At 43.7% G+C, this 20,348-nt stretch overlaps 1 protein-coding gene across 1 annotated transcript in view; it reads left to right on the top strand.

Moving 5' to 3' along the window:
• The window catches only part of MAP3K20 (mitogen-activated protein kinase kinase kinase 20), a 78,577-nt gene extending 58,668 nt beyond the window's left edge, over nucleotides 1-19,909 (top strand). Inside the window, exons 12-19 of the mRNA XM_088527041.1 lie at nucleotides 665-695; nucleotides 821-960; nucleotides 2,154-2,216; nucleotides 2,643-2,735; nucleotides 13,703-13,819; nucleotides 15,318-15,392; nucleotides 16,459-16,609; nucleotides 19,224-19,909. Of these exons, the coding sequence (XP_088383167.1) occupies nucleotides 665-695; nucleotides 821-960; nucleotides 2,154-2,216; nucleotides 2,643-2,735; nucleotides 13,703-13,819; nucleotides 15,318-15,392; nucleotides 16,459-16,609; nucleotides 19,224-19,909 (1,356 nt within the window). The remainder of the gene's footprint in view (nucleotides 1-664; nucleotides 696-820; nucleotides 961-2,153; nucleotides 2,217-2,642; nucleotides 2,736-13,702; nucleotides 13,820-15,317; nucleotides 15,393-16,458; nucleotides 16,610-19,223) is intronic.
• Nucleotides 19,910-20,348: the final 439 nt, after the last annotated feature.

Here is a 20,348-nt window from a genome sequence, read left to right as displayed (position 1 = left end):
CACATTCTCCAATGCCCACAAAATAATGTGTTCTGGGAGCCCTGTAGAAGACAGAATATGTTTGAGTTTCTTATCCTATTGCATGCCACCACGTGGCAATTTAACTGGAAGTTAAGGTTTTCAGAAATGTGAGGTACCCCTTTTGTATAAAACATGGCATCGCATATTATTTTTGCACCTTTTATTTCAGTTAAAATGCTAAGCAATAAATGTCACTGATTTATCTCTAATGTGTTACTGTGTCATAGTGATTTTACTGTCCCTCTTGGAACCCTCTTCATGTATGGTGCACCGTGTGCTTGTTTGACAAAAGGTTCCCATTGGACTGGCTGGGAAGTCAGAGCAAAAGCTACCTGACTTCAGCTGTTTTGTCGTGTGACAGATTGCTAAGCTTTTGCTTTGGGCATTTCTGTTGTTCCCAGTAATAATAAACTAAGGATCCGCATAGCCACAAAGCAGAAGGCCATTTAAAAATGACAAATAAGTGCACAAACTCATATTGGAGAATCTTGGGTCCCTTTCCCAGAAATATTAGAAATATTATTACCTTAGAGGTATTTTAGATTTCTGTATTTTTTTAATTAATTATGCCTGTGGACTTTAAGTTACTATAATATAAAATTGTCATTGAACGAACTTAAGTTTTATTCCTCTTTTTTTGCAGTATTTTTGGATGCAGCAACTTACTAAAAAAGGTAAAAGCTGTTCATACGTTCATTTATGCTCATATTCATGTATAAATATAAATTTGTTCATATCTTTTTTTTTTCCCTTCAGTGAAAAGCCCTGTGGATTTCTGAATAACCTCTCTTATCTTAAGGTGATACTTCTGGTGAAATGAGTGTATATGCTAGCTTGTTTAAGGAACATCATATCACTGGGAAAAGATTGCTTCTTCTAGAAGAGGAGGATTTGAAGGACATGGGAATTTTTTCCAGGGGACACATCATTCATTTAAAGGTATCTAGTAGCATAAGTTGAAGACTGCTGTAGAGTAGTGTGAGTACTGAGAAGAAGCTTAAAGATTTTCAGCTGTGTTTAAAACAAACAAACAAACAAAGTTATAAAGCTATATAGAGAACATTTGGTGCCAAAAAATCAGAGCAATGCCTGCGTGTGGCTCCAGAACCCAAAGTAAACCTAAGGTTTTCTGTGGCATGGAAATGTTCTGTGATCTTCACACACTGTGTTTCCTGGGGGCAGGGGTTGATCAGACTGGTAAGGATTTTTCTAAGGGGACCATTCCCCCAACAGAAAGCTTTGGATATCTTTTGAGAGTGTATTTTCATAAGATTTCTCTTTAGCTAAGAGAGGATCAAATAAGGAAAAAAGTTTATTTGTTTATTTTAGTTGAAATCTCTGAACTGAAATCTCTTTCTGAATTTTGCATCTCCTCTCTAACAGAAGACTGCTTTGACTAACAAAACTCACTTGGACAATTGCTTTGTGCAATTGCAGGTTGCTTTGCTTTTAGATCTTTGCTTTTGCTATTTTAAACATTTAATGTTTGCAATGAATTCAGAAAATCATGGTCTGGAAAGAGTGATCACAAGAGCAGTAATAGCATTAATACTGTAGCCACAGGAGATGCTTTTGTTTCCTAGCAGTCAGCTTTGAAAAAAAGATTTCTCTAAAAGTAGCATTTGGGATTCTGTTGGGTTTCAGTGATTTTATACTACAATTTACTAGCGAAGAGATACTTTTATCCTAGCTGCTAATCCTGCAAATTTAGCCTCAGCTCCATAAGTCATACAGATTTATTCCCCCCTTGCTCATCAGCCATTGTTTCCATAGCACACACCATTACTGATACATTTAATTTACATTTCCTACAGGGAAAATTACTGAAATTTAATAAAGTCAATAATGCCCAAAATGAAAGATTTCAGCTCCCTCAGTTGGCTGAACATCAGTAAAAACAACCAAAACAACCCTCCAAACATTTATTTTTTTCTGATTAAGCAGATCTGATTCTGAATGCTGAATGGGGTAGAGCTACCAGCACACTTTCCAAAGCAGAACTGTATTTTAAGCTATTCTTGAGTGCCTTATATCTCCACCATGAAAAATGCAATGCACGCTGTAGTGCACTGTTTTTCAAACTGGTATTTACAATGTTTGATAAATTACTCTCATCTGATTTTTTCTTATAGATTGCTATTGAGAAGTTAACCCACGACTACCTAAATCTCTTTCATTTTCCACCGTTAATTAAGGCAAGTCTCTTCGTTTGCACGGGAAGCGTCTCCCGTTTTGGTGCAGATATTTCTCCCAGCTTTGACGCCGTTCCGTGGCGGGCGGGCGGACGGGCCGGTCGCACAGAGGGTTTGTCGCGGGGGGCCGCTCGGTGCAGGCAGAGCCGCGCGGGCTCCGTGGGCCGCTCCGACACCGGCGACCGCCGTGAGGCACCGCGTGGCGACCGCCGTGAGGCACCGCATGGTGACCGCTGTGAGGCACCGCGTGGCGACCGCCGTGAGGCACCGCGTGAGCTCCGGCACCCAGCGGGGCAGGGGGATCTCTGAGGGTGGCTTCTTGCTGGCAGACTTTTGCCATGTGAAAGGCAAATCCTTTCTCCTGCAGCCGGCCTGGTGTCTGTACCCCTCGCCAGAGCTCTAAACTCCTGTGCTCTGTTTCCTTGGCAGGATTCTGCTGGTAGCACTGAGGAGAACGTAGAGAAAGTGGTGAATCTTGAACTTGTGTTCGGTTACCACCTAAAGCCAGGGACCGGGCCACAGGTAAGGTGGTTGGGGTCGGTTGGTTTGCTTTGCTTTTTTAGTCACTGCCTGGAGGTGCAGGATCTCTGGAAATATTTTGCTGTCAAAATTCTTTTGCATTGGAAATTGCTGAACAAATGTCTAGGTAGAAAATAGCACTGAATCAGTGTTGGGGAAATGCACCCAGGAGCAAGCTACAAGGAAAACAGTGGCGCGGAAGGCTTGGATGTCAGCTTTTGTTTCTCGTGAACATTTTTATTAATTGTATTTTTTGTAATTCAGCTTTTTGCTTCGTTTCCTTCATGCCAGTGGGTATGAAATAATAATAAGGGATGCCACATCCTAATCAAACATGATCTCCAAGCAGTGTCTGTCGAAGGGTCTGTAGTTACACTCGGGTAACCGGTGTGCTGCCTGCTTACTCCAGATGTTCCAGGAGAGCATTCCCAACACATTGTCTTTTCTCGGGAATGAGGTTTGTCCCACACTTTCTATTTTCTTTATTCAGCTTGCCATGGACTCTTGAGTTCAAGCGTTTTAGAATTAATCAGCTACGTGGAAATGGTGTGCAAAGCATTTCTGAGTTCCTGTGGCAGCAGGATTTGTTTTCTTTTGTATTTGACAAATCTGCATTGTGTGTTCACCCTAAACTTGTGGGAGGCTGAGTTTCAATTTGTGTTATCTGAGTGCTTTGCTTTTAGGACATACTATTTGTAGAAGTCTCTTGATTTCTGTACTTGGTTGTACTTGCAGAGAAAGCATTTAGGTTTGTACCTGGTAGGAACTTGGACTTGTATTGAAATCACTTCATCAGTTTGAAAAAGCTCTCTGCTTTGTTGTCTGGAGATGGCTTTTTCTTTTCTTTTATCCTCAGCACTTTTTTTCCTATGAAAATCTTCTTCATCACAATGTGAATTACTTGGACTTTCTCGGTGTTCTTGAAAGCGTGTAACTTAGGATGATATATAGTTGCTTTTTTCTAGATTTTCATTTTACCCTCCCGTTTGTAGGAACTGAAAGGCAGTGCCACACTGCTTATCTCCCTTGTGTTTTCAGTAGGGGTTGTGGAAAATGGTGCAGAAGGTAAGCAGGAAGGAACAGACAAGGAAGGAACAGAGCTGAGAGTGTGGGAGGGAAATACAGGTTTGAGGACAAGTGTACAAAATATTTTGGCTGCGACAGAAAAATTTGCAAAAGGAACCATATGGACACAGAAGTAAAAGGAATTCTGTGGAACAGGGCTAAATTCTTACTAGAGGAGGGGCTAGCTGAATGGGAATGTAATGCCAGCATAACCTTTGCAGGTTTCCCATATACTAACTGGAAAATTGAGAGAGGTCACTCATTTTTTTTCAGTATTTTCGATTTTGGAGGTAGTTTTTCTTTTTTCATCGTCCCTTCCCCGTGATCTCCTAGTTGGTCCCCTTTGCTCTGGGTGGTGTTACGCTCCTTCTTAAGGAAGTAATTCTTTTCGTGGCCTTATGCCACATGTCAAGTCTAACTTTCTGGGATTCCCCTCTGTTTAATGAATGTGCCACTGATATGGAGCTCCAGGTGTCTGTCTTGAATTGAAACTTCTTCAGAGATCTATTTGATTGCTCATATGTAACTTGAAAAATGCTGCAGTTAAACCAGTTTATAAAAATGAATTGAACTTCCAAGCGGTACACTACGGCCAGTGCGAGCAGGCTAGTTTGTTTGAGTGAGAACTTCATTAAACTTAACATTGGCAAGGAACCATGTGGAACATAAGATGTTGAAAATTAGGCTAACTTGATTCTTTGAAAAACTCAGGATCTTCTGGCTAACCTAGAGACTGCTTTAAACCAACTACTGCTGCCATCACCCAAATTTGTTCTGCAATAAACTGGAGATGCTGGATAGGCCAGCATTAGGCCAAATGTGAGGGCATTAAACTTCTTTTACTCACTCATTTTTGTGAAAGATTGCTGGATGTGTCTTTAAAACTGGGCAACAAAAATGCTTGGGATCACTTTCCACTATCTTTCTAGCTAAAAGGTGGCATATATCATGGAATCATAGAATCATAGAATGCTTAATGTTGGAAAGGACCTCTAGAGATCATCTAGTCCAACCCTCCCTGCACACGCAGGGTCACCTAGAGCACGTGGCACAGGACTGCATCCAAGCGGGTTTGGAAGATCTCCAGAGAAGGAGACTCCACAACCTCTCTGGGCAGCCTGTTCCAGTGCTCTGTCACCCTCACTGTTAAGAAATTTTTCCTTAAGTTCCTCTGGAACTTTGATGCTTCAGTTTCTGGCCGTTTCCTCTAGTTCTGTTGGTGGCCACCAGTGAAAAGAGGCCAGCACCATCCTCCTCACTGCCTCCCTTGAGGTACTTATAGACACTGATCAGTTCCCCTCTCAGCCTTCTCTTCTCCAGGCTGAACAGGCCCAGCTCCCTCAGCCTCTCCTCATAGGGCAGATGTTCCAGGCCCCTGATCATCCTTGTAGCCCTGTGCTGGACTCTCTCCAGCAGCTCCACATCCCTCTTGTACTGTGGAGCCCAGAACTGGACACAATACTCCAGATGTGGCCTCACCAGGGCTGAGTAGAGGGGCAGGATCACCTCCCTCGACCTGCTGGAGACGCTCTTCTTAATGCACCCGAGGATCCCATTGGCCTTCTTGGCCACGAGGGCACGCTGCTGCCTCATGGTCAACTTGTCGTCCACCATGACACCCAGGTCTTTCTCTGCAGAGCTGCTCTCCAGAAGGTCGGTCCCCAGCCTGTACTGGTGTCTGGGGTGACACCACCAGCTTAAAGAATAAATTCCTCAAAATAACTTTATGCTGGTCACTCCCTGTCCCAGGCTCTCTAGTTAAGGAGCATTTCTCCCATTTCAGCCATGAGGAAAACAAGGCAACAAGCTCAAATCTAGGCCATAGCTTAGTGTGGGGTGAGTTCCCTGCGTGATGCGTAGGCTGCTAGGCCTGTGCATGTAGAAGGAGCTTTTTGGGGCCGGGCAGCAGCTAGGACAGCACAGCAGGAAGTATATTGGCTGGTGCTGGAGGCTTCGCTCCGCTCTGGCTGGGCCAGGTGTCCTGTAGTGGCTGCATCTCCTGGCGTCCTTTCTCCTGTCAGCAATCTTATTCCCATGCCCAGAGGTGGCCGTGCTGACGCTCAGGGTGAACAGCACCGGGGACAGACGCACGCTCCTGGTCCAGACGTGAGCGCACGCGCCGAGGTGGCCCTGGTGTGCAGTGGTGTGCACCGCAATGCCACGGGGCTGCAGCTGCACGGGAGGAGCTGCTGCAGGGGCTAGCAGCCCTCCGAGGGGTCTTAAAGCAGCATAGCAAAAAAGTAAGGACCTTGATAATGCCAGTGCTTTTTAACAAGGATCCAGGTAAATAAAGTTCAGGATGCCATTTGAATATTCAACCTTGTCTATGCACTAAATGAAACATTGGCTTCCCAGTATATGCAGTTTTGCCATCCTAGGATTTGTTACCTACTTTAAACTGCCTCTGCTAGTGGAATTATGTTGGTTTCCATCAGCTGGTAAATGCAGTCATTTCATTAAAGTTTCCTTCCCTTTTCTGCTGCATCTTTGGAGGTGATGAAAGCTCGACTGACCTCTGTGCTCTCCGAATGCATCAGGAGTGAGCACCGCAAAGCTAACCTGTTTTTTAGAGGTTTCCTTTCCAACTCTCATAGTTCAAGTTATGTGGTTACTTCCACTTACTTCCTTTTAATGACCATTCCGTACACAATTCCCACTGAGCTAAAAGGTGATAGATTTAGACATTTTATATGAATTTTTATTCCACAAATAATAATAAAAAAGGGAGCCCAATTAACTCCAAGATACCAAAGGGGTTAAAAAACAAACCCTGACAATTGTGGCTTGAGCTGATTTGCAGAACTGCAGAGTGAATTTTCAATGGTTTTCTCATCCTAGGTGGCTCATTAAAATTTCCCAATCAGGGAAAGGTGTCTGAGCTGTGTCGGCTCCACAGTGATGAATCATCCAACCCCTTAAGAAGGATTGCTCAGTCTTTTTGTCTCCTGTTGATGCATTCTTTAGTTTTGGTCCTCAAAAGGGCAGAGTTTCACCATACCTTTGAATGTTTTCATTTTTACCGAAAGTGGCACAGTCTGACCTATATCCAAACGCAAAGCTTTGAAGTTGGCTCACCATTTTGCCTTTATTTCCCCCAGTTACCTCTCGCTCCATTTGACAAGGTAAGGAGCAGAGCCTCTTCAAAAACATCTGCTAACTGTGTGAACTGTACTTTAGCCCTGAATATCCAGCCTGGGATGTATTTTAATGCTATTATTTAAATGTGTGGTGCAAAAGTGTATGTAGTAGTAGGGTTACTTCAAAAAGACATTGCAACCTGTCCTGCATATGGAGAGACATGGGCTGGCACAATGCAAACAGTAGCAGACAAAATGATGCTAAAAGAGGTGTTTTAACTGGAATACATTTTAGCAAGTGCTTGAGACTATTTTTACTGCTTCTTCCTTTCCACCTTTCCACTACATTGGCACAGATGAAACCTTTCTTTGCTTTCTTAAAGGTAATTCCTAGTGAAGTAGGACAGATGTGATATGACATCATCTGTTTAATTTGCTGTGTAAGATACTCCTCATATTGGGTTACAAACATAGCAAAAAATATGGCAATGATCTCGTTCAAAATACAAAATTCCAGTTTTGTAGTTTTCAGATGTATCATGTTCACCACACACATGTTCATATTTAATAAGTAAGGCTAGAAGATCATTTCTCGTTATCGCTCCTTCCTTTGAAAGATACTTGCAAGTAGCTTAACTTTCTTACATGTTGTTAGTTAGTCTTACCTCAAAACTTCAACATCTCAGACCTATTTCTTTAATCTTATCTCAAAGCATTAAGAATGCTAGAATGGGAGCAGCGGTGTTTGTGGGTCATTCTCAGGGACTTGCTCAGGTTCTAATAAATAGTCATTAAAGAGGTAACTACTCTGTGAAGAAAAGAGAAACTACTTAAGCTAAAAAAAAAAAAAAACACAGACCTATCTTTAAATAAAACTAGCTACATTTAGAACTGGTTAATTTACTCCCCCAGGGAGGTGCATGGGTGACAGTGTTACTGGCTATAGAGGTTCAGTGCAGGGGATATGGACTCCTTGTGTTCTCTTTCCACGGGGGATGGCGGGATCACATGTTGTTTTCATACAGGTATGGCTAGTGTAACTCCACCATCTCCGCTAGGATTACAGCAGCCAGCCGCTCTGCTAGCCACAGCTTCAATATGCCTGAGGTCAAACTCAAGCCAGCACCCTGATAAACCCCTGCATGCACAGTGCTGAGCCTGGAATTCCCATTGGAAATGAACTGTTTCTCCTTAATCCTGAGGAGATGTAGACTTCGTTAGGCGACTCACTCACTTGACTTTCTGGACATTTTTAATCTTTATTTTTACACCCTAGCCACTCTGAGTTAAATTGCTGCCCTCCCACGTCTCCTTCACATGCGTCATCTCTGTAGCTGGTAGGTCCACACAAGCACGAGAGATTCACGATTTTCTGTGGGCTTGTGGCATGTCCCCGTGCCACGTGCTCTAGATGTCCCTGCTTGAGCAGGGGGGTTGGATTTGTTGATCTCTAGAGGTCTCTTCCAACCCTCACCATCCTGTGATTGTGTCCTCACCACACGATGGTCTGGGAGCAGCCCTTTGCCCCGGCACGTGCATGGCGCAACGCAGCAGCGCTGCCCGGCACTTATCGCAGTGCTTTTCCCCATGAGGGCACAGTGTCTCCTTGCAGCACTGGGGTTTGGAGAACAGCACCCTCAAGGGACAGGCCCTTTCGGCCTTGCTAGTGGTGAGCGCAGGTGGGGAGAGGCCTCGCGTTTGGCCCAGCTGAGCTGTGATCCGTGAGCGCCTGTTGCCTCACGAAGGAATCAGGGCTCTTGCTTTCAGAGCGGGCGCGCGGGCGATTAGTAGCGTAAATTCTCTCTTCCTTGCTTTGTTTCCTTCTGTTTTAAGCACATCTCTCTCAGAAGGCCTCCCCTCCACCCCTATTTTTTTCTCCATCCACAACTGAAACAAAAAGCGCAGTGGAGCCACCTTATCTTGCTCTAGCCGTGCTGGCAGCAGCCTGCCCTGACCTGAGGCACGAGCCATTGTTAAGGGTATAACACATTTACATATTTTGCAATAAAACATCAGTTATTTGCATTACTGTGTCAAGTTTTATTTGATTCTTTCACCTAAAAATGACTCATTTTCCTTTCTTGTATTTTAAAAACCAACTACTCTAAGCTTGTTTGAGAATAATCAAAAATTGCCCATTTAGCTAGAAGTCATTTTCTTTTCAAAAGGCAAATGTTATTTAATCTTTCAGCTGTTCATTGTGCCATCATAAATACTTTCTTTTCAGCACAGTTGTGGGGACTGAAATGAGCCCACTAATTGCCTCCCATTTCGACTGACATGTGGTGGTTTAGTGGAAAGAGAACACAGCGGGGAGAAGGAAATAGGAGGCTGAGAAAATGAGAGCTAATTATTTTCACTGCCTCATGTCAGGCTCTGTGTCAGCCTTGTTTTTACAAACTGGAAGGTTTAGCACTAAATAAAACAAACTGGCGTCATGTTTTTATATACTGGCAGTGTCATGGAAGCAGCTGCACATCTCAAAGACAATATAATGCCTGCATTCGCATGGACACCATCTGACAGCCACTGTGAGCCACTGCTAATGAGGATATCACAGTGGTGCCAAGTGAAAGGTGCTGAATTATGTATGATTCTTCATCAGTGCAGCAATAGTCCTGTACATCATTATGAGACATTGTTTTGCTGAAGAGATTAAAACATTCTTAGTTCCAGACCCGGCAACCTATACACGCTACAAGAGGTTATTAATGGAATTTTTAGGGAGAGTTTCTTGCGGATTTCTTTTTGGTTAAAAATATCTCATGGGACAAAGCCATGGAGGGTCATGACACTATATATATAAAGAAGAGAAGCAAATTAACCATAATTGTGTTATCTGCCTTTAAATCCAGAATAATAAAATATAGTGTGTCTGGGTGATACATAATGATAAATAACCCAAGTGCTGTCACTAGATGTTCAACTCTAATGCCTTTAAAACAGCAGGTTTCAGCAGCTGAGATAGATAATAGCTAAGAATGTAAAGGAGCTTCTGGGGACCTAAATCATCAACATGCTACTACTTTTAGTGCCAGCATGACCAACATTTTTTTTTCTTATTTGTTTCATCTGGCGTTATATCTTATTTTTCTTTTAATATCCAGTTGCCTGCTACAGTGCCATTCCTGTTTTTCTCTTGAATCACACACACAAAACAAAGTTTATTGCAACCACTGATTTTAAAATGAATGCTGGATTTGGACTTCCTTGAAAAATGAGGTGTCTCCCAGCAAGAGTTTTAAGCTGGTGTTGCAGAAGACGTTTGTTGTTTAAAGCCTATGCTCGATCTTCATTTCTCTTTCATTTTTTGTTACAGGCATTACTACATATGGGGTTAAGGAAGTATTTTCAGCACAGTACGCAGCAGACCTAATTTTTAAAGTGTTTTTATTTGCTGTTTTGAAGCTGAGGACAAGTGGCTCAAAATATGATTGTGATTTGCTTTTCTGTTTCTGCAGTCGTTTGCAGGGGCTGCTGATTTATTAGCATTGTCAGAATGTTACTCAACCTGCTTTTCACACTAAGTTTTAGTGATTGTGCCTCTCAGTTTCAAAACTACATTCTTTTTAATCAAAAAGCTGAAATTCTTTATTTAAATCAAAATCAAGCATGAAAGTATTGGGAGGTATTTTAATGCTTGAGTTGTGAAAAGTCCAAGGAAATTTTTCTGAAAGACCTTGTGCAAAAATATTTATCAACTAGACATTCTGAATCAACCATTTCCAAATTATTTTCTCATGTCCCATATTGCACTAAATGTAGTCTTATGGGTCCGATGCAACAAGAAATGAAATACATGCTATTAATCTAACCATTTTTTTAGCTTAAGTGGTTAAACATATCTTTCCTATTCATTGCTAAACAAGAACCTACAAATTAATTGGAAATCAGGGAAATATTGTCCCTTTTTGTAGCACACAAATCTAGCATTATTTACTGTATGGGTGAATAAAATGGTTAGCAAGTTTTTAAGCAAGGAAGCCAACTATATATCTTATATAATTTCAAAGTGTCTTTACTCTAAAGTCACCTGGATTCTTTCTTCCTTTTCCATTCTTCTCCTTCTTTCATTTTTTCCCTTCCCCTATCTTTCACCCTACCCCTTTCCCCCTCTCTTATTCTTTGTTTTCTTTCTACTGCTTGTCTCTTCCTCTTTTCCTTTCTCCTTTTTCTTCTCTGTCTCTCCTGTTCTGATTTTTCTTTGGTCTCTCTCTCACCCTTTCTCCTTTTCTCCCTTTCCTCTGACTGTTTTACAAAGTGAAAGCCTTACAAATGCAAAGCAGAAACCTTTCCAAATAAAATGAGTGTTTTTGAGAGACTACTGAGGGTACATTTAGTGCTGTAATTCGCTCTTCTTGTATCTGCGCCGTGCATCGGGAGAGAACGCCGCGGACCAAAGGCTTGGGGGCTGGGTTTGAGAGATGTTTTTGGAGCGTATTTCCTTTTCCAAAGCTGCAGTTGGTAGGCAGGAGCAGGCAGTGTTTGTGCGCGGTTCCTGCGTCCCCAGCTGCTTCGGGCAGCTGGACGCTTTGCTGTGCTGAGCGGGTGCCTGCGGGGGCCACTGTGCCGATGAGGTGCTGCAGCCACCGTGAGCTGGCAGGTGCCCAGCACCCGTGGGCCTTGTAGTTACCGTTACGTCTGCTTTTCCTTCGGACAAGGTTGTTTGATTTGCAGTGTTTACTAGAATAAACTCGGGTTTGTCAGATTTGATCTGTAGGGAGGCTTTGTTGCACCAGATTTATGAAGCTAGGAGAGCCTGGAACAAGGTGCCTCAGGCAGGAAAGCGCTGTGGCTCTTGGGTACGTTGCAGTAGTCCCATGACAGGACACACGCAGCATTAACTTGATGATATTTTATGTCAAAATTCTCTATTTGGCTTAGGTGTTTTTTTAAAAAAAATTATAAATGTCCGTGAGGGAAGCACTGCCTTGCTTCATCTTTGAGCCTCAGGGTAGATCAGCCATAGGGTAGCCTCACAGCATCAGCTTAGGAAAATCTGCAAAATTTGGGAAGCAAGAAAGTCACGGCTCAAGGAGGAGAGTTTGAAATGCAGGAGGTCAGAGATCACTCACTCTGTTGCTGCTGTTTGGTTGTGCGAGTCCCTAGTGGAGATGGAGGCCTGGTGTTCAGTGCTGCGCATGCTCAGGAACAGCCAGGGGAGCCCCTAGCTACAGCCTGAAAAAACAGGACAAAGGTGTGCAAAGAGCTGCGGTCCCCATCAGGGCACGGAGGTGAAGTGTTGCAGCAGCCCTGGACGTTAAGCTTGGTCAGCAGGACCGTGGCCTGGCACCCTGACTGAGATCCCTTCCCGCGGAAGCAGTCTCTGTGGCGTTGCTTAAATTAACTCTCACGTCCACTCTGCTTTCAGAACGCAGAAGCTTTCAATGGGGACAGATGGACATGCAGGGCCAAATGCTTTCATAAGCATAATTTGTTGTTGTGGTTCTGAAATGATTATACTCCAGTTTTCTTTTATCTTAGAATTGCCGATTCAATGTCTGATTAAAAGCTTTGAGACTTTTGAGGGCTGAGCTCCTAAGTTACATTTATGAGAGATGCACGTGCAAACACTAGCAGATAATTGCATGTACAAATGGATACTTTTTAGGCTGCTGTACGTTTCTGTGTGCAAATAGCTGCTTAATGCAAGCCTTTGGCCCTAAATGGCCATCTGTGTCCCCATTGAAAGTGTTTGCGTTTGGTGAGCAGGGCTGAGGAGGTAACTGCCTCGTGCTCATGTGAGGTAAGGGAGCACCTGAGTGGCGGGCAGCGCGGACCTCTGCCCGGGCACCTCTCTGGGCCCACCAGGACATCCACAAGGTGCTTCTGGGAAGGGAAATGTCTTCCTTGCCCCCGTGAGTCAGGGCAGGTTTCACTGCAGGCCTCAGGGAGTTGCTCAGCGATGCATCTGGAGGAACTTTGTGCACCTACCTAGCAGTATCTCATTGCCAAAGCGCCTGCTGGGCGTGGTGTGAAATGTTGGCTGCTTGGCTTGGCACCAGAGCCCGGGTCTTGGCTGCCCTGCTGCCCATCACCAGCCCTTCACTCTCCTGGCACCGGGCACATTGCTTCCACTGCTCAGCCCTCACGGAGGCACCCACGGGACACGGCCAGCAGCAGGGCATCTTGCAGGCTCGCACCCAAGAGTGGTGTTGAATGTCTGGTCCCAGATAACCTCATAGGATTATTTAAGGACACACTGAAGTGCTTTTTTCTATCAGGCTCGTTATTACTGATTGCTAAGGTGAGCTCCCTTATAGTTAGCGATCCTCCTGGAAGCGGACGGGAGCCAAGGCGGCGCAGGGTCCCACTGGACGCTCGTATCTGAAGCAATTGGACTGTAGGGGCCAGCCCGTTCTCTTAGCCATCACTTTAGCAACTCTCAGTCCCGTTCACAGGCCCTCTGGTTGTTCACTCCAGGCTTTACTGGGCCGTTTTCACAGGCCTGGCTGCCGTTATTCAGCTTTAACTCGGCTTGCCAGGCCTGCTCCTTTGCTCGCCCTGGCTGCTGGTGCAGAACCTGTCCCCGAAACAGCTCTCTCCTCTTCCGACCCCGCTCCGGACAGGCTGCACCGCTGCAGGCAGCAGCTCCCACCGGCGCACGGCTCAGGGATGAGCTCTGGGAGGGGAGTTATAAGAGAAGCTAAAGGTTTTCCATTATTGATACTTAAAAATGTGCATATCTTAAAATAAGTACACATTCCAAATACTTAAAAAATATGTATTTTTAATTCTGCTTGTTTTGATTTGTTTTGATTTTCAGTTTTGTTTCTTTTTTATTATTTGTATTCTAACAATCTAGTTTTTTATTATTATTATTCATAGGACTGTAAATGGAAAATGTACATGGAGATGGATGGGGATGAAATTGCAATAACCTACATAAAAGATGTGACATTCAACACTAACCTACCTGATGTAGAGATTTTAAAGATGACAAAGGTATTTACAGCCTTAAAGCTTTCACAAATCCACAGATCCCAAAGAAAGACATTAAAATACCACAGCAGTCGACTTTTGTGCTTGTGGAAGCTCAGTCTCTTGACAGCTTTTAAATAAAATGCACATTTTAAACAAATTTGTATCATAATAGGAGTTAGGTATTTTGGTTTTCTTTTAAGCTGACAATAATGTTAACAATAGAAAAATAAGTGATGGAACTAATTTATATTTTCTTCTTTTAATTCAATGTTATATCTTTTGAATTTATTACTTCTTTTAAAGAAAAGCATGTCCAAAAAATTACTTTCCTTTTTAAGAGAAGAAAGCAATTTAAATGTTCCAATTTGAAACTTCATGTGATTTGTGTGGGTGTTTTTTTTTCTTCTTTTTCTATTTTTTAACATGGTTTGAGAACTTTTCTGTGGTTCTAAACTCCTTTCGTACAATGACAGGTTCCAAAGACAAAAAAAACATCAGCACGTTGAGTGCTGGCAGTGTGGTACTGAACAATTCCAGTTCAGCATCACTAGACATTTAACCTTATTTCAGAATATGCTGATTTTGACATAAACAAAAGGAGCTTTGCTAATGCACAGGACATTCTGTTTGCTGTTAATTTAATTGATTGTTTTTATTAATGTGCTCCATTTGGTAATAGCTACCAAGATATATTTCTAACTGAAAAAACATACAGCTTGATTACCAATTAGAATGCTGCTCTAATGTGCACTGATAAAAAAAATACTTAATGCTTTAGCTAGTTATGCCTTCTCCAACATTTTGGGGGCCTCTTTGGTTATTTTTTCTAAAAAAAAAAATAATAATAATAAAACTCTTGAAAACTAAAATTATTGAGAATCAGATTCTCCTGGGCAGAATAGCAGGAAAAATATAAAAATATGTTAACAAAACATATTTTTGATACAAATATTTTCCTTTTTAATCATATTAACACTATTGCAATAGTTAATGATTTCTAGAGCTTTACTATTATTTATTATTAATAGTGTTTGCATTTTTAATAGCAATGTTTAATTTTTGAAAACTTCCGTTTTGAACTTTTTCATTTTTTCCTTAAAAACAGCAACAACAAAAGATTAAAGTTAAAAAAAAATCACCAGACATAGTAAGATTAACATACTTCTTTATGGAAGGGAATATCTCCACAAATCTTAGTTATTTCTTCTTCCTCATTTTTTAAATTCTCTCACCAAAAATTTGCATGTGATCAAGAATTAAAAAGGACGATGCCCCAATGAGAATATACATTTTCTGTAACTTACATTTACTCAGGCTTCCTTTTACATATAAAAAAAGGAAGCAAATAATTTCAAAATATATAACTTTGTCTCATAACTTTTTAAGAAATATACTGATGCTAACACTATGGGAAAATATGGGAAGAAAAAGGCAAAAGCTAAAAGTAGCTTTGGAGTATTTTAGAGACTAGTCAGCAGATGAAGAACCTCTCATAAAAATCCACCCATGGTTTTTTCAGCCACCATTTGTAATGGAGAAATGGATTTTGGGAATTAAAGAAGACCAATCTGTAGAATGGATTGTCACATATGAGGTAAGTTCTAGCAAACAAACAAAGAAAAGTTCATCTAAGATAAAACCTACATGAGAGATGTTGAAATAGTATCCTCTGACTTTGTTATTTCCTATAATCAAGGCTTAGCATCCTGTAATGACTGTAAAAGCTAAGGTTCAGAGCAAAGGCAGAACTAGGTCTACAGAGACCATGTTCTCATACTCCTAGCAGGGACAGCTCTTTTTCTTAAGAAAACTTTTACCTGAAGTAATGATCAATGTTGCTAATCTTACCTGGAGAGACTGTGTTTTTCACCTTTGCAGCAAAGAGCTAATTAGCAGAGCTCAGGGGCGCAAGGAGAAGAAAGAGAATAAGAGGTGGAGAGTAAAATAAAATAAAATCTGGAGACAATTGAGCAACATTTAATGTGACAGAAATCAGCCTTTGTAAAAGGAGATTGTGGTTACTTACAAAAGTGTTTTTATGAAGACCAATGACATGCTTCACACTGAGGCTAATAATTGAAATTCCGGCTCCGTTCTGAGGCAAGGATTCAAGCAGTGATGGAGAGATAGGAAAATTCTGGACCGTGTTTGCCAGGCTTAGAAGTGAGGAATGGTAGTTTTCTGTTGCAAGAAGAATAACCCTAGGTTTCTTTTAGTCTGAAGTTCCTCCCAGGAATCACAGGGACTTACTGCAGAACTGAGGCATGTGCTGCTCCAGGAAGGTTATCATGGAAAAATGATACCCCTGCAAAAATACCCACTTTGTCCTACCTCTTTTAGCAGAAAGCACTGTCTGTTTGACACTCACATTAATATAACTATCAGAATACATTCTGTATTTGTTGAGAAAGATCCTCAGATCTTTTAAACATGGTGCATTAATTGAAACAGTTATTCACTATCACATTTTTAGCGTAATCATAAAATACCAGCCAAAATTATCTGGAGTCTAAAAATACTTGAGAACTGCTGAAGCGCTTTTGCAAAACAAACTCCTTACTCAAAATGCTGCTGCTGCCCAGGCGCTAGTGGAAGGTCCCTGGCAGGAACTGTGCATCCACTGTGCATTGTATCCTAATACAGTCCTGTTTCCTGAGCAGAGTGACGTCAGGACTCCCAAAACTACCCGGCACATCCAAGGTATCCGCTGGGGCAAAGTGAAAGCGGAGGATGAGGTCGAGGCAGTCCAGCTCAGGATACAGACCTCCCTCCCGAACTCGGAGGGCAACTCACGGAGCAGGTCCAATTCAAGTAAGTCGCCACGCTCAGACTGCCTCCTGCTGCTGCTCCTGCTGCTGCTGCCGCTGCCTGTATTGCTGACACGGGCAAGGGGCAAACAGGGAGAACATCAGGAAGGAAATGCTGCTGTTCCATTCTGATGATAGAGCCCCATCCTGCTGCTTCAGCTTGTGGTGAGGTCCCCGAGATGCCTTGGGTGGATGCACACAGGAGCCCTCTGGCATGCATGACTTACCCATTAGGTAGTGACGTGCTCTGTGTCACAGGAGCATTCGAGGAGGGTGTCCTGTATGGGTGCATACCGTCAGTAGTCCATGGCTATTGGCTGCAGCACTTTTTGTCTGCTGCAGTCCCTTGCACATCATGAGCAGAGACAGAGCTCAGATCCTTCTGCTCCAAAACCTCAAATGCTTCACATCAAAGTGAACTGGAATTTCCTCCAGAAGCAATCATTCTTAAATACAGACATTTTTGCTACTATCCTTAGTCCTCTTGTGTAGACTTGGTCCTTGGGAAACCTCATTTATGACTGTTTGGGTTGGGACAACTGAGGGCAGCATGGGACCTGCGAGAAGACACACTGGTCAGTGGAGGGTGAACGTCCTAGATAATACACCGCTACTGCCATAGCAGAACAGTGGCCTGAAGAATAAAGAAGGCTGGTTTAGACTACAGACATGTCTGAAATGGGCAGTCTTATTCCTATGAAATGGTACTTTGGTCCAGTTACAGCAATATTTTGTTTTCTAATGCAGGTGAGACCCTGAGCATGTTCTAGAAGATAGGTCTTCTTTGTAGATTAGCTCTAGCGATTTTGTCCTGAGCCTGCTGTTTCCAAATTTATGAAGTCTGTGTTTTACATACACAGAAGAAGAGAGAGGCATGACAGAGGAGACAGTATTTATAAAGTACCTTTCACCATGCACGTTTCTTTTAATACTGTGACTTTGAGGGAGGTTAAGAAGCAGAGAAGGCAATTCCCATCTGTCTTTTTGTGAAAGGAGGTTCATGTCTCAGTGCAGACAGAGCTATCTGCTGTGGAGATGTCACAGTCACACTTTGACAGGAAAGACAGTTTTCTTTTGACATATTTGACATTAAGTTGAAGTGATTTAAATCTCTTGGGATTCTAGCAAAATCTGAGGAAAGGAGGAATGGAAGTGACTATCCATTACGTCTTAACAGGAGCAATCTTAACAAGAACAGAGTTACTAACCAGCTTTCTGAAAACTCCCCACAGGAGATGCAGTGATAGTGTTGCTAATAAGAGCCAGAGGACTCGCGCTGGAGGAATGCTTTCCTCAGGAAACCGGCAATAAGAAGACAGAGGAACTCCTCTGCTGCGTGTCCTCTGCTGTGCATAGTAACATTTCAGTCGCATTTAACCTGCTGCAAGCTGCCAGGGTTATGGTTTTCTGCTGGAATTATATTAGCAATCTTTAAGGACAAATCATTCAAATCTCTCTACAGCAAAATCACTTAAGTTGCTCCCTGTGGGTTTTTGGCCAGTGCTGTGGCCTCTGATAAAAGGAGATCCTGGCCTCAGCTGTACCCATAAAGTAAAAGAAAAAAAATGGGCAGCTTTCACAGTCCAGATGAAAAATCTAGAGCTACTGTATTTCCTATAGGCTTTCATGACCGCCCCAGGGCTGACTTTCAACAGTGCTTCAGTCTGGTCTCTGGGAGCTACAACTTTTGTTAAGATCCTGGGGACTGTAAGAGTAGGTGTGAGAGCACTGTAATACCTTGGGTATCTCGTAGTTAAGTGCTATGTGTCCATGCTATCCTAGATGGAATGTACTGCCTCATTCACCAGGTGTTTTACAAATACAGTTATTTTCTCTGTGAAAGCCAGGGGAAGGTTACCCACTTCAGCTGTGGCTGAGGCTTGGTGTTTGGAGTATGCAAAGTGGATTGGTTTCTGAGCTGATAGGAACAACAGTCACCACTGAAGTAGCTCAACTAGTTGTGGAGCAGACCAGTTTGAAGAGTAAACAGAGAGTGAGGTGGTGAGTTTGGCTGCTGCAGTGATACCTCTGTGTTGGAAGTGTTCACCCTGCAAGTGGAAAGACTCACACAGGGTTTTGCTCCCTACCATGTGTGTGGTCCCCTGGGAATGGTCGGAGCACGGCAGCCCAGAGGGACGCAGGTCAAGGGGACGCTGCAGCAGCGACCGGGGCCTCAAGGTATCCACTTGGTAGCTTCGTATCCCAAGGTTGTCCTGAAGGTCTCTAGGCTCTTTTGCAATGAAAGCTGTGGAGAAATCTGCCCAGGCTGCCGAGAGCATCTCAGGAAATGTGTAAAGCCCACTTGAGTTAGAAACACTAGGTAGTGTTTGGGAGTGGAAACCCACTTGGGTGCACAAACTCGCTGGATGATTCAATAAATATTTTCCAGTCTAAGGTCCATAATCTGCACTGGCGTAACGCACATTTGCATCATTTTAAAGTATGTAATGCTGAACATCCTCAAATCCAGGATTATCTTCTGTAAGGCTGGGAGGCAAATGGCAACTTCAGATTTACAGTGATTCTTCAGATGGATGACACCTCACACCTGGGCAAACCAGAGTGTAATTTTTCAGCAATTCATGCAAGGCTGATCTTGTTTCCCATTCTCCACCCAGGTGTCGACAGCGAGTGGATGAAGACGCTGCGAATGCACCAGATAGCAAAAGCCTCGTCCCTTCAGCACAGCCATCCCCACAGCCCCACCACCGTCACGCATTACCTGCCCTTCCTCCGGAGCCAGGACTCCTACGCCGCGGCCGTGAGGAGGACACGTGGGCCCGTCAACTACCAGTTCACCCCTATCAGCCATTCCAGAAATTCTTCTCCCCTCTCGCATAGTTTGGTGAGAAACCTGTCAAATCTCCATCTCAACTCGAAGGGCAGCAGTAACTCTAGCACCGCTTCCGACACCGCCTCCGAGAGGGACCGGTCTGCAGGCACAGCCCGACATGCCTCCCACAGCGGGAACTCGCGCAGCTCCTCCGACGGCAGGCGCAGCGGCACGAGCTCCCCCGTGGCGCCCCGGCACTCGGCCAGGCCGTACCGGACTTCGGCCGCGCTGCCCGGCACCGCGCAGGCCGCTGACCGCAGGAGGTCCCCGCACGCCGCCCTGGCGCCCAAGGCCATCCCCGGCATGCCCCTGCAGAGCGAGAGCGTGCCCCGAAGGGGCGAAGGAGAGGGCAAGGCCAGCGAAGGAGGGTGGATAAAGGTGCAGCATTCCAAGAAGTCACACAGGCAGCTGGCCAGCAAGCCGGGCAGAGACAGACCCAGGGGCGGCTGGCGAGGCCGGAGACTCTTCTGAGGCAGGAATCTGTGGGTGGTTTTGGCCGAGTTTTATTTCCTTTTATTTAACAGAAGGTTCAGGTGAAACGGTGAGAATACATGTGCTTTTATTTAATGTTTTCCTCCTGCTGGTGCCCAGCACTGAAGTCATGATACTACCTCTGAGTTCACCAGCCCGGCAGCGCGGGTCTGGGCGCTGCTCGTGGACGGAAATGACCGCCGGTGCCCACCTTGTCACGGGCACTGCTTTCATTCCCAGAAGCGATCCCTTTAATTTGATCTTCTCCCCTCCCTTTGGCTGCTCATGTTCTTAGCTAAGTGGATATCCATTAATTTGCTTAGTATTTCAGTAATAAAACCAGTACGACAGCAGCGTGCCGTAACACCAAGTTCTTAATTTCACCCTTGCAGACTCCACTCTGCAGTTAGACTCTCTCACTGCAGCTCTTCCTCTGGAT

This window comes from Tinamus guttatus, unplaced genomic scaffold, assembly GCF_059628265.1.
Source record: "Tinamus guttatus ecotype Peru unplaced genomic scaffold, ASM5962826v1 Tinamus_guttatus_pri_ptg000260l, whole genome shotgun sequence".
Taxonomy (NCBI): domain Eukaryota; kingdom Metazoa; phylum Chordata; class Aves; order Tinamiformes; family Tinamidae; genus Tinamus; species Tinamus guttatus.
This window is presented reverse-complemented; position numbering and strand designations above follow the sequence as displayed.